At 38.7% G+C, this 16,152-nt stretch overlaps 1 protein-coding gene across 1 annotated transcript in view; it reads left to right on the top strand.

The window, feature by feature from the left end:
- The window catches only part of LOC117525795 (voltage-dependent T-type calcium channel subunit alpha-1I-like), a 364,422-nt gene that overhangs the window by 274,870 nt on the left and 73,400 nt on the right, over positions 1-16,152 (top strand). The window contains exons 21-24 of the mRNA XM_034187733.1: positions 3,935-4,113; positions 4,833-4,959; positions 10,139-10,264; positions 12,444-12,533. Coding sequence (XP_034043624.1) covers positions 3,935-4,113; positions 4,833-4,959; positions 10,139-10,264; positions 12,444-12,533 — 522 coding nt within the window. The remainder of the gene's footprint in view (positions 1-3,934; positions 4,114-4,832; positions 4,960-10,138; positions 10,265-12,443; positions 12,534-16,152) is intronic.

Here is a 16,152-nt window from a genome sequence, read left to right as displayed (position 1 = left end):
TCTGAGGACCACATGATGTGAAAACGCAATAAAACTTTCTTACCTGTAAATCTGGTCATGTTTTCTGCATAAATAAATGTTATCCATTCTTTGTGCTCAAACGCCAAAGCAGGGGCGAATCCAGATGGAATGGGGGCGTGGGGCAGGGATGTGCCCCCCTCACAACACCCCTAGATTAAAGGTGCAATTTTGAAGCCGTTTTTTTACTACAACTAATATTGCTTAAAATAATAATAATTTCGACAAGTAAAATGTTTAGAGAGAATTTAAATGTTAGAAAAATGTTAGAATTTAATAGTTACCTTTATAAACAATGTAGGCTCGAAATTGCACGTTTTACTGTTACAGTTCTGTCAACAGTTAAATATGAGGTCAAGAAAGACGTCTTTATTTTACTTTTTATAAAACAAGTATTTATTTTCATTGAAGTCAAGAAAGGGTGACTATAAAGTGAGTTTTGGCAAAACAGGTATCATTGTCATGTTGAGGTGGCAGAGGGTTGTTGTCGGCAGCTGGGAAAAGTAACTAAAAAAGTAACTAGTAATCTAACTTAGTTACTTTTACAATTGAGTAATCAGTAAAGTAACTAAGTTACTTTTACAATTGAGTAATCAGTAAAGTAACTAAGTTACTTTTTCAAAGTAACTGTGGCAACACTGCTTAGGACCCACACAGGACTTACTACATATTCTTACTCACTCATCTTCAACTGCTTACTCCAATTAAGGGTCGCGAGGGGTTGGATCCTATCCCAGCAGTCATAGGTTGTAATGTGGGGGACACCCTGGACAGGACACTAGTCTGTCACAGGGTCACATGTAGACAAACAAATACAAGGTCTGTTAGAAAAGTATCCGACCTTTTTATTTTTTTCAAAAACCTGATGGATTTGAATCACGTGTGCTTGCATGAGCCAACCTTGAACCTTCATGCGCATGCATGAATTTTTTCATGCCTGTCGATTGCGTCATTTGCTGGTAAGCAGCCTTTGTGAGGATGGGTGTAGTCTCTCGTCATATTTTCATTGAAAGGAAAATGGCGGAACAACTGGAGCAGCGCGACTGCATCAAATTTTGCCAGAAACTGGGCGACAGCCAGGTGGAAACCATTTGGATTATTCAGACGGCTTTCGGTGATGATGCTATGGGCATCACACAGATTAAGGAGCGGTACAACCGGTTTAAAGACGGCCGCACAACAGTGGAGAGCGAGCCACGCTCCGATCGGCCATCAACATGCTGAAATGAGCAGATCATTCCAAAGTGAACGCTGTGGTGATGTGGGACCGTCGTGTGACTATCCAAGAAATTGTGGAAGAGGTGGACATCAGCACTTTTTTGGCACATTCTACTGTGACAGAAGATTTTGCCATGAAAAGAGTTGCAGTGAAATTCATGTTGATGGCTTCGGCACAAAGCTGATGGCGGAGCAAAAGTGCCACCGTGTTGAAGTCTCACAGGACATGCTGTGACATGCTCAGCTCTTCCACAATTTCTCGGATAGCCACATGACTGAAAAGCCACCGAAAGCCGTCTGAATCTTCCGAATGGTGGAAGAGGTGGGCATGTCACAACATGTCCTGTGAGACTTCAACACAAAGGTGCTTTTGCTCCACCATCAGCTTTGTGCCGATGAATTTCGCTGCAACTCTTTTCATGGCCAAATCTTCTGTCACAGTGGAATGTGCCGAAAAAGTGCTGATGTCCACCTCTTCCACAATTTCTCGGATAGTCACACGACGGTCCCACATCACCACAGCATTCACTTTGGAATGATCTGGTCATTTCAGCGTGTTGATGGCCGCCTGGAGCGTGGCTCGCTCTCCACCGTTGTGCGGCCATCTTTAAACCGGTTGTACCGTTCCTTAATCTGTGTGATGCCCATAGCATTGTCACCGAAAGCCGTCTGAATAATCCGAATGGTTTCCACCTGGCTGTCGCCCAGTTTCTGGCAAAATGTGATGCAGTCGTGCTGCTCCAGTCGTTCCGCCATTTCCTTGCAATGAAAATCCGACGAGAGACTCCACCCATCCTCACACAAAGGCTGCTTACAAGCAAATGACTCAATCGACAGGAGTGAAAAAATTCACGCATGCGCATGAAGGTTCAAGGTTGGCTCATGCAAGCACATGTGATTCAAATCCATCAGGTTTTTGAAAAAAAATAAAAAGGTCGGATACTTTTCTAACAGACCTCGTATATACACATCCAGACGCACACCTAAGGACAATTTAAAGTTTCCAGTCCACCTAACCTGCATGTCTTTGGATGTGGGAGGAAGTCGGAGCACCTGGAGAGAACCCACGCAAACACGGAGACAACATGCAAACTCCACAGAGGAAGGCCACAGGTGGGAATTGATCCCATGACCTCTTTGCTGTGAGGCAACAGTGCTAAACACTAAGCCACGGGGCCGCCTTACTACATATTCTTCTCCTCTTAAAAGAGAGGAAATATGAATACTTGTGATGGCCAAGTGGTTAATGCACTTGATTTCTGTGCAGAATTTTCCGGGTTCAAATCCCAGCCCTGACACATTTCTCCATGTAATGTGGAGTTGCATCAGGAAGGGCATCCGGCGTAAAACCTGTGCCAATTCAACATGCAGATCCACCTTGGATTTGCTGTGGTGACCCCGAGTGCAAACAAGGGAGCAGCCGAAGGGACCTACTTTTAACCAGATTGCATGAAATTGCAAAAAAAACAAAAAACAAATTTAAAAGCACTGACCCTTAAATTCCAGAGCCTCTGCTGCTTTATTTTTACAAAACAAATCTTTGCTTGTGCTGTTCTGATGTTTAATCTACATGATGTTATTACGATTTGTGTTGGGGAGGTGTGAAATGATTTGAACCATTGCTCTGTCATCTTTGTCCCACTCTTGACATTTTGCATTTTCCCCCTCACAGTTTCTTGATCAGTTCTCCTGTCCCTCAACTTTCCAATTCCTCCTTTGTTCCTTGAATTTTCACCCCCTTCCTTCCTACACTAGGAACCCCATTAGACCTAGCCTAGTGAGGGCGACCTTCCATGCAGCTGGAGCAGGAGGTGAAATCTGTGCAGCCGTAGCGTGTGCACCGCCCACCTCCTCGGCCTTGGAAGTGAGTCAGACACGTGTTGGGTTTGTGAGTCCAGACGGTGGAAGACTTGGATTTAAGAGGATTTGGAGCGGCAGAAGTTGCACGGTGCCGTGTCAGCAGTACAAAATACCACATTAACGAAAATCTAAATGGAGTAAAGCTTGTGTGATTCATCCGCTCGATTCGATCTCAGCACACGGAACTGACATGATGGTTATTTTTCTCTGTTACAGTCAGCAAGATGTGAAAATAAAAAAAAGAGCTGTTACAACCACATGCACATCTTTGATTTTGTTGTTAAATATGATTGGAATGCGGTTGCTTTCATGGGTGTCACTTTGTTGTATCTGTCTGCCTGTAGCGTGAAAACACTGTAATAACCTTGCTTTCCTTTTAATCATCCTTATTTTCCTCTCCTCCCCCTCAGCTCAGTTTCTTTTTTCACTCCCTTCTTGCACCCTTTTGAACATATTCTTGCAATATGAGGATTTAGCACCTTTTTGTTCTCCTCCCCTGCTCTCTCCTCTCATCTTCTTCTGAAATGTGAGTGTATATTTTGGATTTAGTGACTTGCTCCTACCGTTTCCTCCTCTCCATCCCTGTTTCACTTTCATCTTTGTTTTTCACGTCTCTCCTCTCTCGGCCACTCTTTGCCTCGCTGGACAATATCTTGATTCGTATGCAGCTTGATTCGAGTTCTAGGCTTTAAGCTCAGGTCCTCAACCATGAAGCAGCTGCCATGAAATAAAATATCTGTTCAAGAAGATAAATATGAAACCAGAGTATCAAAGTGTATCTGGCCGCCGCTACGTTTCCTGTGTGGGAATCAGCAGCTCTCTACCTTCACATCTCCAGGTGGTGTCCATGGGTCTGTACCTCGGTGAGACGGCTTATCTGAGGAGCAGCTGGAATATTCTCGATGGCTTCCTGGTTTTCGTGTCTCTCATTGACATTGTGGTGTCCATGGCGGGCGGGGCCAAGATCCTGGGTGTCCTTCGTGTTCTCAGGCTGCTAAGGACACTTCGTCCACTCAGGTTAGCACAATAAAATCTGCTTTTACATTCACTTATAGCATGGACAACTGCGTATATATCCTGGTCCTGGCATCCGTCCATCTGTGGGAGACGATGGTGTAGCGTCCAGTTTGTTTTTTCTCTTTTTTTGTTTGTTTTTTTTGTTTTTCTTTTTACATTTTTTTCAATTCAATTTTATTTTATTTCATTTATATAGTGCCAAATCACAACAAAGCTGCCACAAGTAAGGTCTAACTTTAGCAACCCCTAGAGCAAGCACACAGGCAACAGTGGTAAGGAAAAACTCACTGCGATGATTTGAGGAAGAAACCTCAAGCAGACCAGACTCAAAGGGGTGACCATCTGCTTGGGCCATGCTACCAACACAGCTGACAATACAAATATACAGGAAATTTTTGTTTATATGTGTATATATATGTGTGTGTGTGTGTGTGTGTATATATATATATATATATATATGTGTGTGTGTGCAGTTTCTTTATAACTGTCACTGTTTGGCTGTAATAAATGTTGATCGCATTTTATCTACAAGTAGCTCATCAGGTGATTATTATATCGTGTGTGTGTGTGTGTGTGTGTGTGTGTGTGTGTGTGTGTGTGTGTGTGTGTGTGTGTGTGTGTGTGTGTGTGTGTGTGTGTGTGTGTGTGTGTGTGTGTGTGTGTGTGTGTGTGTGTGTTAATTTCTAAACTTTCACTCCACTGTCTCTCCGTGTCTTCAGGGTGATCAGCAGGGCTCCAGGTCTGAAGTTGGTTGTTGAGACCCTCATTACATCCCTCAAACCCATTGGCAACATTGTCCTCATCTGCTGCGCCTTCTTCATCATCTTTGGCATTCTTGGCGTTCAGGTAAACATCGTGTATGCATCAACGTACTTTTCAACTTGTGCATTGTCTTTAATGAACTTACTTTTCTTTTTTTTATTATTATTATTATTATCCAGGGGGCCGCACGTGTCTTTAACTATTTATGAGGATGTTCTGCAAGCTTTTTAATTGGACCTGAGATGGTCAAACTGTTTCAAATTCAGCTAACACGGTGGCTCATTATGATTTTATACGCATGAGCATTAAAGTAGTTCACAATCTGCTTTCTGGGCCAGAAATCGGCTTCTCACTGTTTGAACTTTAATCCTGTAAGTACTCAAACCAACAAAAAAAAAAAAAGAAGAATGCTACACATTTGCTCTTGAGTAGAATTAAGCCACATGCTTTTGTTTTCACACAATCACTACCACATGCACAGCATCAATAAAAATAAAAGGCATCCTAATTTCATTTACATCAAAATAGGTCATTAAATCTGTCAACAGTCTTAACATTGATGCAATAATGCTGTAATTATATTAAAGCTATTAAAATCACATCAAATGTGGCAAAAGTTTCATTTAGTTTTTATATTGTAAAATATCTTTTCAAATTTTACAGATCATGATGTCACCAACACAGAAAGAGGGAGCACTGATTTTCCCTTTCAGAATTTTTCTTCAGTATGAAGTTGTGCAAATTTTATGATATCTTGCAACGTGGTTGATAGTGAGGTTCATAGTACTGATTGTAACGTGCACAGGTGAACACATTTGTACAAATGTTTCTCAAATTATAGTTTAGTACAGTCACACAAAAAATGTTTACAATTCAAATGAAAGAAATGGAAAAATGTATTTTTGACTAAAATCTCCTTTGAAAAAAAAATTAAAATTTAAAAAATATAAATCTGGTACAAATTATAAAATCAATATCTGCTTGATTGTTTTACATTAATAATAAATAAACACAAAAACACAGAATTTGGTTTCAAACTATCTTTAACCAAGTCTTTCTGGGTGTAAAATTACACTAACTTGCCTAACCATTGGAGTTAGAGAGATAGCATAGCTAGTTTGCCATCTAGGACAGTAAGATCCTTTGGCTACTCCCTTTTTTACTTGGGGATACCAGATGGGGTTGTTGGATATCCTTCCTGGCGCAACTCCACATAACATGGAGAATGGGCATGGATGGTCTTTAACCAGAAACCTGCTATGGAAGCAAGTCCATGGACCGATTGGCCACCACGTCGCCCAGTTTGCTAACTAGCACAGTTTCTTTTAAAAAAAATTAAAAATGTTTGCCCGGTGACTGAGACCAAGATGTTCCAGCAAACGCTGTTGAAAATCTGTTATACTGTTACTGACTAACACCAAGGACGATGCTATGATCTTTTTCGACTCAACAGATGCTCTGATTACATCATGTAAGAAGCTGAGTTTGGGTTTGTGACTGTCCTGGATCAAGCCTAAGATCCAGGCCATGAGACGTTTTTTTTTTTTTTCTTTTTTCTGTATTCAGTGAAAGTTTTGAGCTTGTACAGTCATTCACTTACCTCTGTTTGGCAATACTGATATATTTGCAGGAGAACAGAGATCCAAGTGTTTAGGGTTCTGGTGATTCTTGCATTGTTGTGTGGTTGTGAGATATGGAACCTATCCAGTGATTTAAGGCAACGCCTAGATGTCTTATGAGATGCCTTCAGCAGATCCTTGGGTATTGCTGGAATGACTCAGATGATGAGTGCTGCTTGCATTGTGTGGGAACATCAGTTATAACATTTTGGCCATGTGGCACATTCCTCTCTGCATGATCCAGCACACAGAAGCCTCAGTGCTGAGAACCCAAGTGACTGGCAAAGACAGAGGACACATTTCACCAGCTGTGGCAGATAGATGGTGACTTTCAAGAGGTGGAGATGGACCAGTTATCTGCCTGGATTGTTGTCATCCTGGACCCAAGCCATACAGCTGGTCCATCTCCACCACTATTTGTAAAGAAAAGCACATCATGGATGTCCATTTATTTTTATTTCACTACCTGCCCTTAACAAAAAGTTAATGTTGCCTATTTTTTTTAATCACCCACTCCCAGTTCAGACATTTGTATAATGATGCTTTCTTTAGTTAGTGATCATTAATAACATTTGTATGAGCACTTTGAGCCAAATAACATGCATAGAGAGTTGTTATTGCTGCTTCCTGTGGGGCGTTGGTGGTTTGGTACCCATGAATCTCATTTTGAGAACCTCTGTTCTTGCTACCATCCAGACTGCTGTAAGTGAAACACAATATAATCAATCACCAAAAGATGAAAAATGAATCTGGCTCTAATGGCTCCTGATTTGTAATTAATTCTTTCTGACCTCAGACTGGTGCTAACGTAAAGTAATTAATGGAAGTAAACAAATAACATTTCCCTCAGTGTGGCTCCAGGAAATGTCTGCTAATATTTACAAATGACAGTGTATTAGTGCAAATTCCACGATGGTGACCAGCCAGTAATCCACAGAGTACTCTAAGTTATTACAAAGAAAACAAAAATCATAAAGTGTCAGTGTAAAAATGAACAAATAAAAAATAAAATTATTAATTTCTGAAAGACTGTGATGGGTACCTATACCAAACATTTAAAAGAAATAAATCAATAAACACATGAAATAATAATAAAAAAAAAAAACAACACATTTGATATTTTATTGAATGTTGGCCAAAACACTGAGAATTTCCTTTGAAATGTCACACCTCTATTCGGGGTTTTCACGTATCCCATAATCCCTTGCGCACCAGAGAGTCGCTGCAGTCAAAACATCTACACGATGACAATTGTAAATGAATATTATACTACAAAAATTTAATTTTTTTTATGCTTTTCGTCACGTTAATAACAGACTGCTGCATGATACCCTGAAAACTTGCAAAACAGTTATAACAAATAATCTGTGTCTGTTACCTTTAATATGCGTGGAATTGCAAACCGAATTTCAGACATATTATATATTAGTCTGGAACAAAGAGGACAAACAGTGTTGTAAAGAACAATAATCAAGATGTTAAAAAGCAAACTTCACTTTCTCCCAGAACGGTATGAACAGGAAGCAAGCGTAGCTCACAGCAGCTCCCATTGAAAATTACAGAGAGACAGCCTGTGATTCTCACGTTTACATAAAACAAGCGCAATAACAACGTCTATAAATCCAGAGAATATATTCACGAGAGTTTTAGGCACAATCTAAAAATAGTTTTATGTTGCAATGTTAATGGTGTTGTCCATGTGCAGCGGTTAAAGTGAAGCGTGATCAGAGCATCTCAATGCAGTTCTCAATGTTACTGAGATCTCACAGCGCAGCGACCTCTCCGAGGTTTTGCAGGATTTGAAACCTGAAAAGCCTCAATGGCAAACTTTTTTGTTTTCAGTGGCACTTGTTTATTTCTCACTTATGACAAACTCTTGTTCGTAATTTGTCCGGCACACTTCGATGGACTCTGATGAAGCCCTACCAGAAGAAGGAAAAGTTGCAGTCCTGTGACTGACCACTTGAGGCTGGCTCCAAAAGTGAGCAAGTTCCCATTCAAAATAAATGGTCCAATTTTAGAGCAGAAATAAACATGTTGTTTCAGCCTGGTACAAAAACAGTTTTGTCTCTATAAATAGTTTCCTCCTCCATAACTACTTTATGGAGGTGATTTTTTTTTCTTCTTAATTTAAGACGTTTTAAGCCATAATGTTCTATTATAATTGGGGATGTGGTTGGTTTGAGTGACAGTGGCTGACTCGAAGGTCTCCGCCTCTCACTGTGACCATAACTCAGTGTCCGCTTGTTGCGGCTGCTAGCTGTTGTGGAGGCGCTGTCTGTTTCATTTGGAATATTTTACAAACAACTAGAATAATAATAACCAACACCTGGAATAATAATGTTGTATGCTAACAGTGTTAGCACTTTTAGCAGCTATCAGTAGCCTGATCTGTTAGGTGCCTTTGATGCACGATTACTGAGAAAATAAGCAGCTCATAACTTAAGGACAACAACCGCTCAGTCCCCAAAAATATGATTTAATAAACACCCAAACCGAGGTTAGCCTGTTAGCTTTGCTGGTTCGGACTCGAAGACAGGGGCGTGTTCAGGCTTCTTTCATCACATACTGAGTCACATATGCTCCACCCCTTTATACATTAATGAGTTAATCGTGATGTAGACAGAATCGCTGCTGCCAGCATGGCGGCACCCAAACACAAGCTTCTTATCGGCTTTTCGACATCTTTACAGAGCACCTCTGGGTGATATCACGCAGCCTTTGTCCAGTATATATATATAGTCTGTGTTTGGCCTGATTTATTTGTTTGCCCACAAGTTATCTCAAAACCACAAGAAGTAATTTCTGTAACATTTGGTGGAGATGTCGGCTTTTGGTCAAGGACAACTTGATTAGATTTTATTTATTATAAATAATTATTGACTATAACGTGTACTATTTGTACTTTGGTAAAACAGCGCCTCACACAGGTACCTATATGCATTCAAGGCTGGATAAAGACAGAACTGTTGGGCCTTGATGGATATTTGTACTTCCCGATTATCCGCTGAAAATTCTTAGGTTGGTCAGGAGGAACCCAGTAAATGTTGGTTTTGATTTTTTTTTTTTAATATCATAAAAAAAATGTGCTTTCTTTTTCATATATTAAAGGTATTTTTTCTTTCAATATTTTGTGACATTTAAAAAAAATAATAAACTGCTGGAACTTGTCAATCACATCTCAACATAAAATGAATCATTTAAATTACAAAAGCATAAACCCCATTACAGAACTATCAGAAATAATTCACAAAATTTGCACAGCAAACCTGCATGATTATTTAATTTTATTATCCAACTTTAGCTGGGTTAAAAATCTTTTGAGCACCGTTGGATTCCATTAGCAGTGTGCCATATTTTACTTTGTATGAACTTGTCCACTTCCTCGCTTCATTTCTCATTATTATTCTCTCTGCATGCTTTTGTTTCTGTCGCATTTTCTCACTCTCTTTGACATATTCAATATGATTCACAATTAAAAACGTCTTGCATTGGTTGGAAAGCCATCTAGTGCTTTTAGTGAATCCATCTGGACACCACATGTGTCCAATGCTAATCATAGCTCCAGTGAAAGTTCAGACAGACACGTGTTTTCTTGATTTGATCAAAATGTCTTTGTGGCTTGCTTTTCTCTGTTTTCACAGCTTTTCAAAGGAAAGTTTTACTACTGTGTGGGAATGGATGTAAAGAACATCACCAACAAATCTAACTGTTTGGCTGCCAACTATCGATGGGTTCATCACAAATACAACTTTGACAACCTTGGACAGGTACAAAAGACAGAAATATACATTCTGGGACTGTTTTCTGCACATTTTTGCTGACAGTGCACTGGTTAATAGATAGTTTTGGTTAGCATCATCACATGGTCGAATTTTTCACTTCCTATCTTGTCCAAAGAAAAATGTGATGAATGGATTTAGGAATACTAGGCAGTACTACTTGTGGGCATGAGGATGATTTTTGGACTATGGTTGGGTATGTACATGTGAACCTATGGTCACCTTCTTTAGCAAAGAATTTTATTCACCCCAGTGAATAAAATTTGGTATATTTAACCTCACATGAGCAATCCCAGAACCAAATTCCATATGTGTGCCAATTTCGATACAAAACAGTGTGAAAAAGTAACATTTAGCCTTTGACTCCAATGACTTTGAGCCCAATGATTGGTGTTTGTTCAATTTGAACTTGCCATGGGCAATTCCAGAACCAAACCTCTCACAGTGAATGTTGGAGTGAAATTCTAAATTTTGACCTTTGACCCAATTACCTTGACCTTTGCCAAAACAAATCCAATAAAGGCATTTCTTAAGCTGTCAGTCATCCACATATCAAATTTAGCAGAAATCATCCAAATACTTGAGAGAAGTAGAGGAACAGATAGGCAAAACAAAATTGTAACCTTTAACCTCAAAGTCCTTGACCTTTGACAAAACAAGCCCTATAGTGAAATATCTGAGACTGACAATCATCCATATATCATGTTTAGTGGAAATGATGGAGGATGAGTAAGGGCAGACAATAGACAGACAAACCAAATTTTTTATCTTTGACCTGAATAACCTTGACCTTTGCTGAAACAAAGTGCTTAAGGGCAATGCTAGGGTGGCCCTTCATCCACACACCATATTTGGTAGAATCCAATAAAGGACCTGAGAGTAGTAGGGGAATAAAAAACAAACATTTCTCCAATTATACTGTGATCTGATCACAAAAGTAATGTTTTTATGTCTCTTGAATGAAATGGGAAAAATGTATTTTTGGCTAAAATTCCCTTTATGTAATATATGTGTATAGTAAGATTGCTAACTGCTTGACAGCCTGACATTACCCAATAAATATAGTGTTGGCCGAAGACAAAATCTGGTCACAAACAAGCTTTTACCAAGTCCTGTGGGGTGTCATCTCATGCTGACTACCCTAGCTATCTAGTTTAGCCACTGAAATTGGATCAATAGTTTGCTATGTAGAACATTTTTTCAAAAAAAAAAAAAAGTTAGCAGTTGCTTAAAGTGAATACCTCCAATTTTTTTTCCAACTCTTCAGTTATTTTCAAAATGATTTATACTCTACTACTGTGTCATTTTAGATTATATTTCATAGTTTGTCATTGTAAGCATTGAGATTAATAAGTGTGAGCTATATCACAATGGATATTAGTATTATGCTAATCATGATATGTCATCATACCTACAAAGTTAATGTATTCTGTAATATAGCTAACTTGTTAATGTGATTACATTACATACCTTCTGTTCTACGCCACAATGAAGGTGTATCACCACTGAAGCAACACAAACCTATAACTACTTAAGAGTTGTCTTGGTGGCTTCCCTCACGTGTGTCCTCTTTGCACAGTTACTCTGTTCTGGAGAACTACTGTACATACTCAAGATAGATTTACCATACAGAACCATAATGCTTGTAAATTTCTTAATGATGGATGTAAATTAAGTTAAAGACATATTTATTGACTTGAAAATGTTTGTGTATCAATCCCATGACTCTTCTAAATAAAATTAACAAAAGAAATTATTTATATTAGTGATAATGTGTATAAAAATAGCTGTAATCCTGAAATGGCTAATGCAATATTTTTTTAAAGCCCCACTGTACAATTGATGGTAGTAATGGAGGCATATATGTGTGCATTACACTGATTTTATGTTTTTATTTAATTTCTGTCATGTTGCAAATGTTTGTTTTCACTGTGAGATTAAAGGGCATAATTTTAGAAATTTTAATATAATCAAGCCGGTTTTTTTTATGATATAAATTATAAAATGTGTAAAAGCTGAAGGGGCCACAATCACTTTCCCGGCATTGTAAGTTTGACAGCTTCTAAGGCTGTAGTGGGTGTGATTTAATCTGAATGTATGTGAATCTTGATTTTGTTAAGAAAAAATAATATATGTTTATTCATTGAATGCACTGAATGTCCACCAGGCTTTGATGTCCTTGTTTGTACTGGCATCCAAAGATGGCTGGGTCAACATCATGTACCATGGACTGGATGCAGTGGGAATAGACCAGCAGGTAACTGACACATGTTGTACACTGTACATCCATAGTAGCTGCACATATCTATATCATACAGTCACATCATAACACACACCATCATAATTAAATGCAGTTGCCATTGCCCACCCTTGCTCTCCAGCAGCCTCATGGGTTTGGCGATGTATCCATCCTGCTCCATAAGTATTTGCACATTGCAGATACACTCCTCTCCATAAATACTTAGTCCATACATATTAACATATTATCAGTTATCAAGTTGTTCACCAATGAATATGGCTTTTTACACCCTTCAGAAAACCATACACCCTGAGGCCGAAGGGTGTATCATATACCTATAAATGTTAAATTTATGAAGCATGTAAAAAGCCATATTCATTGGTAAACAACTTGATAACAATTTTATCATATACCTATAAATGATAAATGTTGTATGGTTTTACGAAGCATGTATAAAGCCATATTCATTGGTGAACAACTTAATAACGATTTTATCATATACAGTGGTCCCTCGTTTATCGCGGGAGTTACGTTCTAAAAATAGCCCGTGATAGGTGAAACTTTGCAGATTAGTCCTGTGAAATGGTAATAATATGAACAATTGTGCTTTAGCGCCAATGCCTCGGTGCAAAAACCTCACTGGAGTCCACGCGTGGCACCGAATGACTAATCCCATTTACACTTCACTCCACGCTGTCAACATTCAGCACGTTTACAAATGAGAATATCTGCCTCTCATTTCTAGTTTTATTGCACCTGAGCACAATTTTTGTTTTGTAATGACTCCTTTCACCAATGCTAACACATATATTTCCTTTTGAATAACCTTCATTCATATATATAACATCTACTGAGAGGCACTGATTGGAATGGATGTTGTGTCGGTGAATGCAGGTTGGATTGGAAGGTTCCTGGGGTGACAGGATACCTCTGGCTTCCAAGTGTTTCGGGTTTCTTCGACTTCCAGTCTATCCATCCCCACTTCACCCACCCCAAGCACAATTATTGTTTTCTATTTTCCATTTTGGATGGATTTTTTTTCCCTGTTTATTTCTTCCCTCTGCTGCATCTGTGCCTGGATTTGCAATTGCCCTTGATCACGATTAAGATCCAGGTTTTAATGATGACTTTGAGTTGGTCATCAGAGGTGGATCTGTAGGCACAGAAAGAGTTATACTGGTAGAAATGCTTGCATATCTCAACAGTGACATTCATGTCTCTGACTCCTTTGCATGAGAGATCAAGAGGCACTTTGGAAGAGGTTATAGAGGCATGAAGTCTCTGGACACAGGTGTTTGGTGATGCCAGTATTCTATCAAAAGAATGAAGGTCCAAATTTTTAAGGTGACCAGTGGTTCCTGTCTTACTGTGTGGTTGTCAGACTCAGATGCCAACCAGTGACTTAAAGTGATTATTTTTAGTCCTAACTCTCTTTGGAGCATCCTTGGGGACATCTGTGCAGTGACGGGCAAACAAAGCTTCATGAAGCATTTTGTGTTTTCTTTTTTTTAGGCCACTAGATGACAGTGTGTATTATAAAAAGGGTTTGATGAAAATCAAGTGCATTCATCTTTGAACACTTTAAAAATAACTTTGCCACCTAGTGGGCAAAAAACACCAAATGCTTCATGAGGCCTCATGTGGCCATCATGATGTGTCATGTGAATGGTCACTTAGGGACACTCAGATGAGGAGTATCATTATATTTATTATTATTATTATTATTATTATTATTATTATGGTCAGCATTTTTTGTGCACCTGCCACAGTGTTGAGGAACCCACACGCTGGAGAACACAAGGAGGACATAAGATGGTTCTATAGTGCGTTTGATGCACAGGGTTAGGAGGGTTACTTTAAAAATGTATTCCGATACAGTTACTAATTACCTGTTGAAAAACATAGTCAGTAACGTAATCCAAGTACCATAATATTAAAGTAATGTAATTTGATTACTTTCAATTACTTCTGGATTACTGCAATATCAAATATGCAAATACAGACAAAAGAAACTAAATAGAAATAGTCTTGACTACATAGTACAGTTTATTAAGCAAAAATCAAACTTTCTTTTACATGGCATGCTCTGTTTTACTTCACGTTATGAATTAAAAGCACCACAATAATGTTTTAAACACACCCAGTGTTCACCTGCTAAATTTTCAACAAAAAATGCCAAACAAATGAAGGATAATGAAAACTCAGGTGTGTGCGGATGAATTTGTAATTAAAAGTGGCAGAACAATATACAAAAAAAAAAAAGTCTACTACTTGTTCAGTAAATTCGCACCATGTTTAACATATCAGTCCACTTATTGAACTTTCAAAATAAGAACAAAAGCATAATGAAAACCATTAAGTAAATCCTGTCAGTAAGGAGACGTGATCGCCATTTTAATTCCGGGCAAGTTAGTGATTTGGGTACATAGAATTTCAAGAAACAGGTGGAATATGCCGGAAAGCTGCGCATGTTGGCAAAGCCACAAACGGAGAAACAAGGGAGACAATATTTCCTTCCATAAGTAAGTGGTTTTGGTTCTTCTGGTCACTTTGTCTGTGATATTTGAATGATAAACACAATGACACGGACCATTAACTCTTCACTTATGTCTAGTTGATATTTGTCCACTGCTAGACCAATGTCTAGTTAAAATACTTGTTGTTAGTGATTAAAATTGTTCGACAAGACTGGGGACTTTTTTTAAATTTGCACCTTAAAATAATGAGATTATAATGACCCACGCTGTGCCGCTCACAGTCACACCCACACATAGAGATGTGGACCCACACCACTGACTTCATGAATGAAACTCGGTCAATAAAGGATAACTGTGTAAAATAAATGTATTGTAATGGTTTTAGGAGCCGCGCTGCGCTGAACAGCAGCTGCAGCAGGACGCCTCAGCTCAGCAGCTTGAACAGCGCAGATCCGTGTAACTTTCAACACTATTTGGGAATGTGTGTGTGTGTGTGTCAGAGTAAGTATAATACTTTCCTGACATAATTTAATGTAATTTAATTTTACTGGCTCGATATCCAGGTCAAAATGGCATTTTTTAACACGTATTTTGTGAGCATTTTTCTGAGTGTGTTCAGTCACGAATCTCCATTGAAAATGCATTAACATCTGAATAACTTCATCAATATTTTGCCCGGTTAGGAGACGTCATGCTGTCCACATTTTCGTTTCAAAGAAAAAAAAACAATTATATACAGATAATATCATAAAATGCATTAAAATTGTAATCCTGCGAACTAATCCCCATTTTTACTAAATATACCTGTAATCTGAATACGTCTTTTTTTCTGTAACTGTAGCAGAATACAGTTACCTTTTTTGTATCCTAAATACGTAACGCCGTTACATGTATTCCGTTACTCCTCAAGCCTGTTGATGCAGTAATACATGACACCACCACATGCTACCAGGTCCATCCTGAGCCTACTAGAAGTGTCAAACTCATGGGCATAACAAAGCTGACAAACACAACTCTGACTGATTCAACTAAACTTTAATCTTAACTGAGGTGAGCAAACCAAGGCTGCCTGTAGTCACAGTATGCATCCAGAAGTCATAAAAGATAAAGAAGCAGACTTAAAAGAGCAAACTTTCATTCTCCAAAGTTCTCGCAATATT

Source organism: Thalassophryne amazonica, chromosome 15, assembly GCF_902500255.1.
Source record: "Thalassophryne amazonica chromosome 15, fThaAma1.1, whole genome shotgun sequence".
Classification (NCBI taxonomy): Eukaryota; Metazoa; Chordata; class Actinopteri; order Batrachoidiformes; family Batrachoididae; genus Thalassophryne; species Thalassophryne amazonica.
Note: the sequence above shows the minus strand (reverse complement) of the source record. Positions and strands in the feature narration are given on the sequence as shown.